The sequence below is a fragment of the Brachyistius frenatus genome, unplaced genomic scaffold (genome assembly GCF_029030835.1).
Source record: "Brachyistius frenatus isolate BFR_SWC_R1_liver_20210118 unplaced genomic scaffold, ASM2903083v1 Contig_453, whole genome shotgun sequence".
Classification (NCBI taxonomy): domain Eukaryota; kingdom Metazoa; phylum Chordata; class Actinopteri; family Embiotocidae; genus Brachyistius; species Brachyistius frenatus.
The window spans coordinates 38,460-52,500 of record NW_027211052.1 but is presented as its reverse complement, the minus strand read 5'-3'; the positions used below and the strand labels follow the sequence as shown (position 1 = coordinate 52,500).

The window sequence follows — 14,041 nt, the reverse complement described above, 5'->3', positions numbered from 1 at the left end:
TGTTTATGTGTGTGTTCATCAGTGTTTGTTTATGTGTGTGTGTGTGTGTGTGTGTGTGTGTGTGTGTGTGTGTGTGTGTGTGTGTGTGTGTGTGTGTGTGTGTGTGTGTGTGTGTGTGTGTGTTGTGCAGGCTTTGATCAGTACTTCATCTCCCGCTCGCTGGAGAACAACCGCAGGAACATCTGGTTTGCTGAGTTCTGGGAGGACGACTTCAGGTGCAAACTGACCCGGCCGGGAATCAAACTGGACCCGGACAAGAAGAAATGTACAGGTACGCACACACACACACACACACACACACACACACACACACACACACACACACACACACACACACACACACACACACACACACACACACACACACACACACCTAAAGGGGCGTGGCGGCCGGGATCTGGGAACACCTGTCACTCAAAGCAATCACCCCACGTTAATGCGACTTCGCGTTTGTTCCTTTCAGGTGACGAACGGATCGGCCACGACTCGTCCTACGAGCAGGAGGGGAAGGTCCAGTTCGTGATCGACGCCGTGTACGCCGTCGCTCACGCTCTGCACAACATGCACCAGGACCTTTGTCCCGGCAGCTCCGGAGTCTGCAGCGACATGGACCCCGTGGAGGGACGCTCGTTCCTCAACTACATCCGAGCCGTCACCTTCAACGGTGAGAAAACTCACGGCGGAAAGTACGAGTCCACGAGCTCGTGGAAGGTTAAGGCAAGGTAAGGCCTCGGGACGACTCTCGCAGCGAGGCCTCGGGACGACTCTCGCAGCGAGGCCTCGGGACGACTCTCGCAGCGAGGCCTCGGGACGACTCTCGCAGCGAGGCCTCGGAGAGCTCCGGCGGCCGGACCTCGACCGATGACGATTGGTCTGGCAACGTCCTGAGAGAGCCGGCGTGGCGGTCAGGTGGGATGTCGGCGAGAGAGAAAGGTGGGGAGCTCTCAGTGCAACGAGTCCTGCAAATCGTTAACTGGTTCCAGGGATGTGGAACGTCGCCTCAATCGGGAAGCTGGTTCCAAATTGGTTTAATTCATCTCCCCATTCTGGAAACAAACTCTTGGACTCTGAATTTCAGGAGACGCCCAGATTGGAAGGTAAGAGGGGGGATGCTGATGAGACCCCGGATCAAAGGCCCAAGAGGAAGACCCATCAGAGCACCTGGTACCGGAGCGCCTGCGGTCTGAAGCCAGTGATAAGACTTTGTGCTCGTAAGGAAGTATGAACCGGACTCAAGCGACTCTGGAGCCACAGATCAGGTTGAACAGTTCTTTAATGAGGTACGAGCAGGCGATGCCAATACAACAGAAGAGTAATCCACACCTGTAGTCGGGTCGCAGTCCAGAATTCACAAAAAACAAGAGATCCAAAAGACCAAGAGGTACCAAGAAGTCCAAAATCTCAAGTAATACATAGACAACTCACGGAACCAGTAATAAGCTGGAGACAAGGAGGTAAGAGAGACACAGGTGGTTACGACACGGGAAAGTCCTGCTGTCCGTTTTGGTCAGCGTTTCAAGTGGCTAAGTCGTTAAAAAAAACAAAAAACAAAACGTTGCTGGGCAACCACAACATGGACGCCGTCTAGAGCCGCAGAGGCTAACAATTTAGCAAGCTAACATAATGCAGGAAATGCAACAACACGGAGGGAAGATCAACATTTTCCTCTCAGATGTAGCCGACTATCTAAGTTTATGAAGACAAACTCTACGTGACTAAAATTTCAATATATTAGCTTAACATTCAACGGAAAAATGAACTTCCACGACTTCTGACGTTTCCGCGAACGTCACCAAACACCGTCACAAATCGTGAACTCTCCAAGGCGGATATAATTATTTTGAGTTCCAAAGTCGTGAATACCACAAGAGGGTGCCGTTCATACGGGACTCTCCTCGGTAAAATACGACCGCATTGGAACGCAGCATAAAGCAACATAACAGCGGTCAGCTAGTCGTCGGTGCGGTGGACGGAGGACGGGGGGACGGGGGACGGAGAGAAGACTCCTGAATTATTCATTTGAACTAAGAGCGTACGGTTTAAAAAGCGAACGAAACGAAACGATGAGTCGTGTCAGCTCTTTATGGGTCGTTCTGGTTCCTGCAGATCTAAGCGGGAGTAACCGCCCCCCATTTGAAGGACTTCTGGGTTCTGGTTCATTGGGGACCGAGGACCAGATTGTGGTGGTTCTGACTCTGAGGAACTTCTGCAGTGGTCCCGGTCCCCTGAGGTTAGACCCCGGTGTCTGGATCTCACCTGGCCCTTGGAAACACCTTAAAGTCAGTCCACCGGACCTCTTCCACCAACGCGTGGTTCCTAAAGCGGTTCTGACATGGGAACCGTCGAGGACCGGGATTTTCCGAGTTCCTTTCGGAGCGGCGGAACAAACTGCAAACTGCTTTCATCCTGTTAAGACATCAAATCCATATTTTATAAAGACGAGAAGCTGCAGCAGCTGGAAGACCGAGAGGATTTAAAAGTGTACCAGCCGGAGCTGCACGCCACGAAGCCCGTCTCACTGCTCTTCTACCTGTCTGTCTCTCTCTCTCTGCCCGCGTGGATCCTCGTCTTCTCCGTCGTCTGAATATTTAATCTGTTCAGTTTGAAGTGTTCTTATTCAGGATGTTGGTGTATTTTTGGGAGGTTGACCTTTTATGAACTACACGTTTGATTCAAAGAGAGTAGAAGACCTGAAGAGGAACATGGAGACTGAAGATGATCCGAGCAGCTGGCCTTCTGGTGGTCAGCTGATTCCTCCAGCTGCTGGTCAGCTGATTCATGCAGCCTTTACCACTCGACTACCAGGTTGCCCGCTGATTCAGTGACTTTCTTTTGAACCGGGGACAAAATGACTGGAGGCGGAGCTTGTGGGACAAGGTTGGAGGACATGCCCCTCCCACTGAGACTGAATGTTTGCTCAGTCACTCCTCAGCTGTCAGACGTTGAGCTGATAAACATGTGGACACGGTCCTTCAGTTTTTATTATAAGCTCACAGCTATAAGTGTAATTAGTAGCCCGGTAATTTTTTGGGACTTTGTTTACCCTGAGTTTTGCCTTTAGGCCACACAGAAGCTACCTAACAGTCCTGGCTGAGAGGAATACCTGTTTTCTTTTATAGTATTACTTACAGTTAATAATCTTCATACTCGAAGAAGATGCTGGAATCGATTACGCTGTCGATGCCTTCGCAGGATGCTCTCAGCAAATATTGATCGGATTCAGTTTTCACCAGTTCAGTTGCATCAGCCTCTCGGATGTTAATTTTTCCACTCTGCATCAACTGTAAGGAACCTGCTGCTCCTCTGACTGTTCCTGTAGCCCCACCTTCAGGTTCACCACATTGACTTTTGAAGTCCTTAACCGTTGTCGTGGCGATCCCGTCGGCCTCAGCTGCACTCTGTTCATCCTGTGTGGTGATTCAGGTGTTGGTTTGATTTCCCCGCCAGCCTTTTCTTTATTCAGAGTCACTGAGAGATGAAGTTAATGCACTTTGCATGTTTCCCCCCGAGGTCCCTGTGTTTCCGTGTGTTATTGTGTGTTACTGTGTGCTTTACCGTGTGCGTTAATAATTAAAGGGTAGCAGCTGCTGAAAACTCTGCAGGAAGAAGATTTGTGTTTAAAGATACAGTACGAGCTCCTCGGCGGTTAGAGATGGCGAAGGTTCTCCTGGTCTCGCCGTAGTCCACCGAAGTCAACCGGATCAAAACGATGACGTCATCTCGCACGTCCAACCGTGAGAAACAGATCGTTGGTTTGATCGACCTCGAGATGCTGCAGATTTGAACAAACTCCATTTTTTTACATTCACACGTGTTCTTGCCTTCGTCATTGATTAAACCTTCTTCATCTTCGTGATGTCTAACGCCGGCAGGAGGTCCAGTTCACCACAGGAAAACTTTGTGTTCATTAAAATGTAAACAGGTTACATAAAATCTCAGATGTTTGGGATCCAGGATCTCGTTCTTCAGGTCGCTCCCTGAAGCTCAGAACCAGCTGTTCCTCGAAAAGAACCGGGGTGACGGGAACCGATGCACCGGAGCAGAAACTCAACCCAAAACACAGAGGGAGGAGTCTAGTGTTCATAGAAGAGAACCAGAACCTGGCATTCTCTGAGAACCATGGACTCAGATTGGGAGAACCAAGAGTTTGGATTGCAAGAACCACGGCCTCAGGCTGGGACAATCAGGACCTCGGACTGGAAGAACCACAGCCTGAGAACCACGGCCCTGGACCGGGAAAACCAAGGCAACAGACTGAGAACTACTTCCTCGGTCTACGTGAGCCAGGACTTCAGCCCAGGACAACCAGGACCTCTTTTTTTTGGTAGAAACATGTTCTGTTGTCTTTCTGACGGTCCGAATAGTTTTTCATTTGTTTCCTTTCTAGTTAAACAAGACGTCGACACGCAGAGCAGAAGAGTTTTGAACTCTTCGTCCAATCAGCAGTCAGCTCTGTGAGGACGGCTCGTTCTATAACCTGTCTTATCTTTCTCTCGTATCGGACAGGAAGCGCAGGTACGAGCGTCCTCTTCAACGAGAACGGAGACGCTCCGGGACGCTACGACATCTTCCAGTTCCAGATGACCAATCACAGCCATCCTGGGTACCACGTCATCGGCCAGTGGACCAATAACCTGCGACTCAACGTAGGAAGCAAAAGTGAAACGTAACACAATTTGTGCTGGGGTTTAGTTTCCTGTCTTACGTTGTGTACCTGCCTGTCTCTCTGTCCCTGCCTGTCTGCCTGTCCCTGCCTGTCTGCCTGTCTGTCTGTCTGTCTGTCTGTCTGTCTGTCTGCAGCTGGAGGAGATGCAGTGGTCCGGAGGGGACAGACTAGTTCCCGACTCCATCTGTAGTTTTCCGTGTAATCCCGGAGAGAGGAAGAAGATGGTGAAGGGAGTTTCCTGCTGCTGGCACTGTGAGGTAAAACTCTCTAACACAGAGTGTACATACAGAACAGCACGGAACGCAGAGATAGTAACCATGGCAACGGTAAAGACAGGCTAAAGGACAGGCAACCCATAATGTCCTCTTGGTGGGACTCACAGACGTCCATCACAAAGAGACACACCGTGTCAGAGGCCATCGTTTGTTTACATTTTGGTTTCAGGAAGTAGGTCCTCCCTCCTGATGACATCACACAGGTGGTGAAAGCCGGCGCGCTGTGATTGGTACGACGTGGAGTCTGTCGCGTTCGTGATCAGCTGATCGGACAAACAAGCTGCAGTCCATAGCGGCGTCAGTCTGCCACAATAATACTGAACTTAATAAGATGTAAACAAGTGACATCATCACACCTGCCCTCATGATGTCATCAGACCTGACGATCCAATGACTGAAGGAAGACCTGTCTCTCTCTCTCTGACCTGTCTCTCTCCGACCTGTCTGCAGCTCTGTGATGGGTACCAGTACCAGCTGGATGAGTTTAACTGTGAGATGTGCCCGTCGGACATGCGACCCGTCCCAAACAGAACCGCCTGTCGTCCGACTCCCATCATCAAACTGGAGTGGAACTCCCCCTGGGCCCTGGTGCCCGCCTCGCTCGCCATGCTCGGTATCCTAGCAACCAGCGGCGTGGTGATCACCTTCATCCGCTTCAACGACACGCCCATCGTCCGGGCGTCCGGGAGGGAGCTCAGCTATGTTCTACTGACCGGTGAGAATATGACATCATCAGCTGCGAGGGTGACATCACCAGCAGTGAGGACGACATCACCGTCTGTCCCTCCCTCCACAGGTATCTTCCTGATCTACCTGATCACCTTCCTGATGATCGCAGAGCCCAGCGCGGTGGCGTGTGCGTTCCGGCGCCTCCTGCTGGGCCTCGGCATGGCCATCACGTACTCCGCCATGTTGACCAAAACTAACCGCATCTACCGAATCTTCGAGCAGGGCAAGAAGTCGGTGACCCCGCCCAAATTCATCAGCCCCACCTCCCAGCTCGCTATCACCTTCATCCTCATCTTTGTCCAGGTGAGCTCCCGGGCGTCACATGACATCCCGTCACTGACCGCAGCAGCTCGTCACATGACTCAGGTTGTTGTTTGTGTGTGTGTGTGTGTGTGTGTGTGTGTGTGTGTGTGTGTGTGTGTGTGTGTGTGTGTGTGTGTGTGTGTGTGTGTGTGTGTGTGTGTGTGTGTGTGTGTGTGTGTGTGTGTGATGTGTGTGTGTGTGTGTGTGTGTGTGTGATGTGTGTGTGTGTGTGTGTGTGTGTGTGTGTGTGTGTGTGTGTGTGTGTGTGTGTGTGTGTGTGTGTGTGTGTGTGTGTGTGTGTGTGTGTGTGTGGTGTGCGTGTGCGTGTCAGATCCTCGGCGTGTTCGTGTGGTTCGGCGTCATCCCTCCTCACACCATAATCGACTACGAGGAGCTCCGTCCACCAAACCCTGACCTGGCCCGGGGCATCCTGAAGTGCGACATGTCCGACCTGTCAATCATCTGCTGCCTCAGCTACAGCATCGTTCTCATGGTAACGCACGCAAATGTTAATGATCTCTTATTGAGATAAATCAATAAAGAGTGTTGAATTCTGAACCATCATTCTTGTTGCTAGGAAACCTATGTCAATCTTTTTACAAGGCAACCTTTGTCACCACTGTTGCTAGGTAACCTCCGGCTTTTGTTGTTGCTTGGTAACCTGTCATTTTTGTGAGTTGGAAACCTTTGTCACTTCTGTTGCTAGGTAACCTGCGGCTTTTGTTGTTGCTTGGTCACATCTGTCATTTTTGTGAGTTGGAAACCTTTGTCTCTTCCGTTGCTAGGTAACGTGTACTGTATATGCCGTGAAGAGTCGCGGCGTCCCGGAGACGTTTAACGAAGCCAAGCCGATCGGCTTCACCATGTACACCACCTGCATCGTCTGGCTCGCCTTCGTACCGATCTTCTTTGGGACTGCACAGTCCACCGAGAAGGTAGGAACCGAGCAGAACCGGGCCGAGCTAAAACCAGAACTAATCAGGATAGACCTGGACAGAACCAGAACAGTTCCCGGCTAAAATGTTGCATCAGGAAGTGAACTTGTTACCCGTCTCCGCTGTGTGAGCGCAGGACATCTGTCTACTGGTTTATTTATTCATACGTTTTACCCAGCGGTGACCCCTGGTGAACTCAATGTGCTTCACTGTAAAAACTCCTGTTGCATTAAAAACTTAATTTTTAATGGGTGAATGCTGGTGAACATCGGTGAGTGCCGGTGAACATCAGTGAGTGTCGGTGAACATCGGTGAACATCGGTGAGTATCGGTGAGTGCCGGTGAACATCGGTGAGTGCCGGTGAACATCGGTGAGTGCCGGTGAACATCGGTGAACATCAGTGCCGGTGAACACAGCCGTGCTTCCCTGTAGAAACTGATGTTGCAGCTGAGCTGCTGGTGTTTAGAGCTTCCACCTCTTTGGATGAATTTCTTGAAACGTCTGCGGCTCTATCTGCCGAGGCAGGTCATGTGATACGGTCGAAAGCTGCGGTAAACTGTCAGATCAGAGACTCGAGCACGTTCTCGCCTACAGAGCAGCGAGGTCAGAGTTTTTATTCCAGCAGAGGGGAAAATAAACAAAAACATAAAGTGACACAAACAAGGCGAAAGCAGATTTTCAGTGTTTGTGGTTCAATGCGAGTTGAGGGAAGGACGAGTCTTTAATGCTGCAGATAAACCGGAGCAGAATTAGACACAAAGTGGAGGCATTTTCAGGCAGAGAGGGGAACAGCTGGATTATACAGATTATAAACCAACACAGGACGTAATTATTGAATAACTTTGTTAAAACCAAAGTTACAAAGAGCTCCAACAAAACAGATAACGGAAACAATAAAAAGCCAGAAATAACATGAAGGAAACAGCAGCGTCGGACAGAAAACGCATCCAGCAGATTTATGAAAAAGAAACCCACGGAAAAAGAAAAGAGGCTTTTAGTGAAAATAAAAAAGACACGGAGCAGATCGTTCTTTCAGAAACAGGATTTTGAAACACACAGTCAAAATATACAAAGAGAATAATCTACTACATCATCACAGAAGCATGTTTACCACTGTGTTGCATCACCTCTTCTTTTAACAACACTCTGTAAACGTTTGGGAACTGAGGAGACCAGTTTCTGGAGTTTTGAAAGTGAAATGTGGTCCCATTCTTGCCTGATGTAGGATTTAAGCTGCTCAACAGTTCAGGGTCTCCTTTGTGATATTGTTCATGTCATGATGCTCCAGATGTTTTCAATGGGTGACATGTCTGGACTGGACAGGTCTGGACTGAAATGAACAAGACCTTCCCTGAAAGAGACGTTGTCTGGATGGCAGCATATGTTGCTCCAAAACCTGAATATATCATTCAGAATTAATGCTTCCTTCCAGATGTTCAAGCTACCCATGCCATGTGCACTAATGCATCCCTGTACCATCACAGATGTTGGCTTTAGAACTGAGCTGATAACAAGCTGGTTGGTCCCTCTCCTCTTTAACCCCGTGGACGCAGCGTCCATGATTTTCTCTCAGATTGTGATCCATTAGACCTCAGGACAGTTTTCCACTTCACCTCAGTCCATCTTCAATGATCTCGGTCCAGAGAAGGCGGCGGTGTTTCTGGATCATGTTTCTATCTGGTTTCTTCTTTGGAGAGTTTTAACCTGCATTTGTGGACGCAGCGATGAACTGTGTTCACAGACGATGGTTTTCAGAGTGTTCCTGAGCCCATGCAGTGATTTCCACTCCAGAATAGTGTGTTTTTAATGCAGTGCTGCCTGAGGGCCCGAAGATCACCACCATCCAATATTGGTTTCCAGCCTTGTCCCTTGTGTTCAGAGATTTCTCCAGATTCTCTGAATCTTTTAATGATATTATGAACCGTAGACGATGAAATCCACTAATTCTTTGTAGTTTTACGTTGACGAACGTTATTCTTAGATTGTTGCGTTACACAACTTTTCAGTCTTTTGTTGATCCTGTCCCAACTTTTTTTGAAACATGTTGCTGGCATCAAAATAAGCATATCTTTTTTTTTTTTTTTTTCATAAAACGATACAAATTTCTTCTTTTCAATAGTTTGATATGTTGTCTTTGATCAACATAACAACTTCTTTTGAAAACGAGGAAGTATTAATACAGAAATATGACTATATTTTTTGTCATGAAGATTGAGAGCACATTTTCTCCACTCAGTTCTTAAACTTTCATGCTGAACTGATTATTTCCTGTCCTGCTGTTTTGCAGTCAGACCTGAACCCCGAAGCTGCTCTTCAAACATCTGAAACTCAACATAATTTCTTTTTTTATATTATATCCACAGTTTTGTGTTTAAAACGCAGGCAGCAGGTTGAGAGTGTTTGTGGAGGAGCAATGACTAAAATTAGAAATGAAAATCCCGCAGCTTCCTCCTCTTTTTGTTCCTCCTGCCGTCCTCCTGTGTCTCTCTGATAACATTCAGTCCTCCGCGCTCCTCGTTTCTCCTCCTCAAAGTCGAGGAGTGACGGATGTTGGACGGAGGAGAAAATAAAAGAAGCCTCGTTTTCTTTTTTATCCCGACACAACAAACACACACAGAGAGAAGAGCTGCGGGAGGATTAACACCAAGAGAGTGTGTGTGTGTGTGTGTGTGTGTGTGTGTGTGTGTGTGTGTGTGTGTGTGTGTGTGTGTGTGTGTGTGTGTGTGTGTGTGTGTGTGTGTGTGCCGGTTTACTCGCGTTGTGGGGACATAAATCTGTTTACTCAGTTTACAGTGTGGGGACTCGCCTCCCTTGTGGGGACATAAAGCCCCATAACATGAATCATTACGCTGCAGTGTGAAGACTTCAGATTGGGGTCAGTTCTCCAGGAAGTGGATGTAAGTCAGAGTCAGGTCCTCTGAAGTGACGGAAACAAACAGGAATTAACACAGCTACATAAAAGCTGTAGGAGTTCACACACACACACTTAAATCTGTGTAATAAAGAAACACAATGGAAACTGGCAGCATTATGTGTGTGTTCTGGTGTGTGTTGTGTGCAGTGAGTCGCTGGTGTTTATGTTTTTTATGTGTATATTTCAGATCCAAACCGGTGAAATACTTCTGAGAACTGAGTGCAGGATGTGTTGGAAGCAGAGCGTGATGTTTGAACATAATGTGCATTGAAGGTTCTGGTAGGAATGTCTCAACCCGACTGAAGGGTGCCGGTCGGTCCCAGAGGTTCTTCAGGAGAGTCTGCTGGTCCGTCAGGAGGTTAAAAAGGGTTCCTGAGGAGCTCTGCAGCTGTTCTGTTGATGTTAACGGGGTTCTGGTGGTCTTTGAGGAGGTTCTAAGAGTCCTTGAAGATGTTTTAAAAGTTCCTGAAGGGTTTCTGGTTGTCCTTGAGGTTTTAGTGGTCCTTGAGAAGGTGTAGTGGTCCTTGAAAAGGTTTAGTGGTCCTTGAGAAGGTTTAGTGGTCCTTAAGAAGGTTTAGTGGCCCTTGAGAAGGTTTTACGGTCCTTGAGAAGGTTTAGTGGCCCTTGAGAATGTTTAGCGGTCCTTGAGAAGGTTTAGCGGCCCTTGAGAAGGTTTAGCGGCCCTTGAGAAGGTTTAGTGGCCCTTGAGAAGGTTTAATGGTCCTTGAGAAGCTTTAGTGGCCCTTGAGAAGGTTTAGCGGTCCTTGAGAAGGTTTAGTGGCCCTTGAGAAGGTTTAGTGGCTCTTGAGAAGGTTTAATGGTCCTTGAGAAGGTTTAATGGTCCTTGAGAAGCTTTAGTGGCCCTTGAGAAGGTTTAGTGGCCCTTGAGAAGGTTTAATGGTCCTTGAGAAGCTTTAGTAGCCCTTGAGAAGGTTTAGTGGCCCTTGAGAAGGTTTAGCGGTCCTTGAGAAGGTTTAGTGGCCCTTGAGAAGGTTTAATGGTCCTTGAGAAGCTTTAGTGGCCCTTGAGAAGGTTTAGCGGTCCTTGAGAAGGTTTAGTGGCCCTTGAGAAGGTTTAGTGGCTCTTGAGAAGGTTTAATGGTCCTTGAGAAGGTTTAATGGTCCTTGAGAAGCTTTAGTGGCCCTTGAGAAGGTTTAGTGGCCCTTGAGAAGGTTTAGCAGTCCTTGAGAAGGTTTAATGGTCCTTGAGGAGGATGAAATGGTTCCTGAGAAGCTGCAGCTGTTCTGTTCTGTGAACACAGTTCTGTTAGAAGTTGTTGTCAGTGAACGTCTTTCTCTGTCTCTGTGTCTGTCTCTGTCTCCACAGCTGTTCATCCAGACCGCCACGTTGACCGTCTCCATGTCCCTCAGTGCGTCCGTCTCTCTCGGGATGCTCTACATGCCCAAAGTTTACGTCATCATTTTCCATCCTGAGCAGAACGTCCAGAAACGGAAGAGAAGCTTCAAGGTCTGGACGCAACCTTACCGCCTGACAGTTGCCTTGTTGCCTTGTTCTCTGATGGTTGCCGTGTTGTTGTGTTGCCGTGTTCTCTGACGGTTGCCGTGTTGTTGTGTTGCAGGCTGTCGTCCAGGCTGCCAGAACTTCTCAAAAGTCGTCCAACGAGAAACAGAACGGAGAGACGAAGATTGAACCTGACAGATCGCAGTAAAACTGCAGTGATACTACAAACTACAGGTACTGAGAGTACACACCGCAGTACTACACACTGACACACACTTCAACAGTTGATCCGACACCTTCAGTGTGTTGCTCAGGTGCTCCTCTGTAGCCAATCAGACGCCTGCTACTGCCTCAAAAAGTGTGAGGAGCCTAAAGCTGAAGGATCTTGAGTTACAGTTATATTCTGCTGCTGCGTGCTGATTGGTTGGTTCATTAGTCACATGGTTCAGCGAACATGAGACCGGTATCTCCGGCATCCCAGCATGCATTTCTTGCTGGAGGATTAAACAGTAAATTGATTTACTGATCTCGACCACAGTGATGTCACGCTGTGATGTCACAGCTGCTCTCCTCATTTCCTGCTTCTTGTCAAACGAAGGTATAAATTTATCAAATCCATCTTTAAAGCTTCATATCTGTCTGTCCGATCCTGACAGAGTCAAGCTGTCTGAAATTAAAAGTGTAAAAGAGTGGGCGGGGTTTTTCACCATCCTTTTACAGATGGTGGGCGGAGCTTTGCGTGTGCCTGATGAAGAGCGGGATGCAGATGACTCCCGATGCGTGGAAGAGTCTGCAGATATTTCTGGAGAGTGTTGATGAATATTTCAGCTGCTGGTTAAAGATTCACTGCAGGGCGACGGTTCTATTCCCTGAAGAAGAAGATACACCGAGCTCATCCTCTGCTCTTCAGCCTCTGGTTTTTTTTCTGCCGGCTGTGGAGCCGCTGCCTTGCTCCCCTCAGGGAAGAGAACCGTCAACCGGAGCGTAACAAAATCGGAGAGGAAGGAAGAGCAGCGTGACATGACCAATGATTTCCAATATCCTGTTTGATGGATAACAGCGACGGAGCCGATCAGATCTCAACCTTCATCAGATGCATGATTCGTCTCAGATATCAAAGATTATCGGCTCATGAATAACACTCCAGAACATTATGAACTATGCACGTTGTTGTTGTTGTTGTTGTTGTCACTTCGTCATTCCTGTTGGTGGTGCGAAATGCAAACAGATGTAATGTAGTTCTCGGGGGAACTCCTCAGTGGGGAGTTCCTCTCAGGGAGTCCCAGAACCGTTTGGTCCGGAAGCAGCTGGAGAGTCAGAGCTGCTGGATGTGACACTGAACACACACCTGCTCTCGGTTAATAACTGTATTATTAGTATTATTAGTGTTATTAGTGTTATTAGTGTTATTAGTGTCGTTTCTTCATCAACATCAGTTCCACACGTTTTTTTCATCAACACATTTTGTGATTTCACCGCGGACCTGAAACTGAACACTCACGTCTAATATTCTCTTCTCAGGTAGCCGCTGACCAATCCCTGTGCAGAGCCTGATGACATCATCATCATCATCATGAAGATCACATGGTCTCACACACACACACACAACAACAACAACAACAACAACAACAACAACAACAAACAGAACACACAACAACATATTCACGTGTGTCAACGTCAAAACAAAACTATCCCCCTCTGGGGCTTTTATTGTGAAAATACTGCAGGTTCAAAGAGGACGTTCTCAGTAGGAAGTGTTGCCACGGTGACAGAACAAGATTGAATGTGAAGATTAAATTGAGCTCATCGGCCGAAGCTTTTAAAGAAGGAATTGATTTGCTTGAAAGACTCGATATGCCGATGATGCTCCGTTATTATAAAAAGACCCAATTTGAATATTATTAAATATAAAAATGATCTCAGCTGAGGACTTCCTGCCTGAACAAGATCTTTACCTTTCACAATAAAACCAGAAGATGTTTGGTTTTCATCTGACAACGTGTCGACCGGTTGGACCGGTCCACGGTCCAGTTTGAAGGACCCCCCCCCCCCCCCCCCCCCCCCCCCCCCCCCCCCCCCCCCCCCCCCCCCCCCCCCCCCCCCCCCCCCCCCCCCCCCCCCCCCCCCCCCCCCCCCCCCCCCCCCCCCCCCCCCCCCCCCCCCCCCCCCCCCCCCCCCCCCCCCCCCCCCCCCCCCCCCCCCCCCCCCCCCCCCCCCCCCCCCCCCCCCCCCCCCGATCCTGTTGGACGGTCGGACTCACCTGAATGACTCGCCTGTTCGTCCTAAAGGACCCCCCCCCCCCCCCCCCCTTCCCCATCCCCCCACCCGCAGACACACTGCACTTCCGAGACAGACCGAGTCCAGCGGGGACACCTGAGACACCACCGGGACTCACCTGAAGAGGGCAGGTAACCCACAAACCCTTTAAACAAACATCGAAGCTTCGATCAGAAGAAACGCTGATCGGGCTTTTATTGTGGTAGCCATGTCTTGAATATCCACGATGCGCGTGTAACTGATCCAGTCTGTAGTCCTACCCTCGTATATGAAGCTCTGTGTTGCAGTACCACGAGTGACCACAGGCTAGGTGGAGGCGCCATATCATATCCTTAAAACTGTCCATCCAGGAAGTCGCGATCTTGCAATCACCGTGATTAATTTAGTTTCAATTAAAATTCCAGGGGTTGCCAGGTGGTTTGTTGGTTGCTAGGCAATATTTTTCTTTGGTAGTTCACTGGTTGCCAGGTGGAAGTGTGT

The 14,041-nt window shown here is 48.8% G+C and overlaps 1 protein-coding gene across 1 annotated transcript in view; it reads left to right on the top strand.

The window, feature by feature from the left end:
* Nucleotides 1-13,319, top strand: part of grm6a (glutamate receptor, metabotropic 6a) — a 20,851-nt gene extending 7,532 nt beyond the window's left edge. The window contains exons 6-16 of the mRNA XM_069725827.1: nt 131-271; nt 464-664; nt 4,507-4,646; nt 4,801-4,923; nt 5,392-5,656; nt 5,738-5,973; nt 6,305-6,466; nt 6,759-6,908; nt 11,150-11,290; nt 11,403-11,518; nt 12,806-13,319. Of these exons, the coding sequence (XP_069581928.1) occupies nt 131-271; nt 464-664; nt 4,507-4,646; nt 4,801-4,923; nt 5,392-5,656; nt 5,738-5,973; nt 6,305-6,466; nt 6,759-6,908; nt 11,150-11,290; nt 11,403-11,492 (1,649 nt within the window). The 3' untranslated portion in view covers nt 11,493-11,518; nt 12,806-13,319. The remainder of the gene's footprint in view (nt 1-130; nt 272-463; nt 665-4,506; nt 4,647-4,800; nt 4,924-5,391; nt 5,657-5,737; nt 5,974-6,304; nt 6,467-6,758; nt 6,909-11,149; nt 11,291-11,402; nt 11,519-12,805) is intronic.
* Nucleotides 13,320-14,041: the final 722 nt, after the last annotated feature.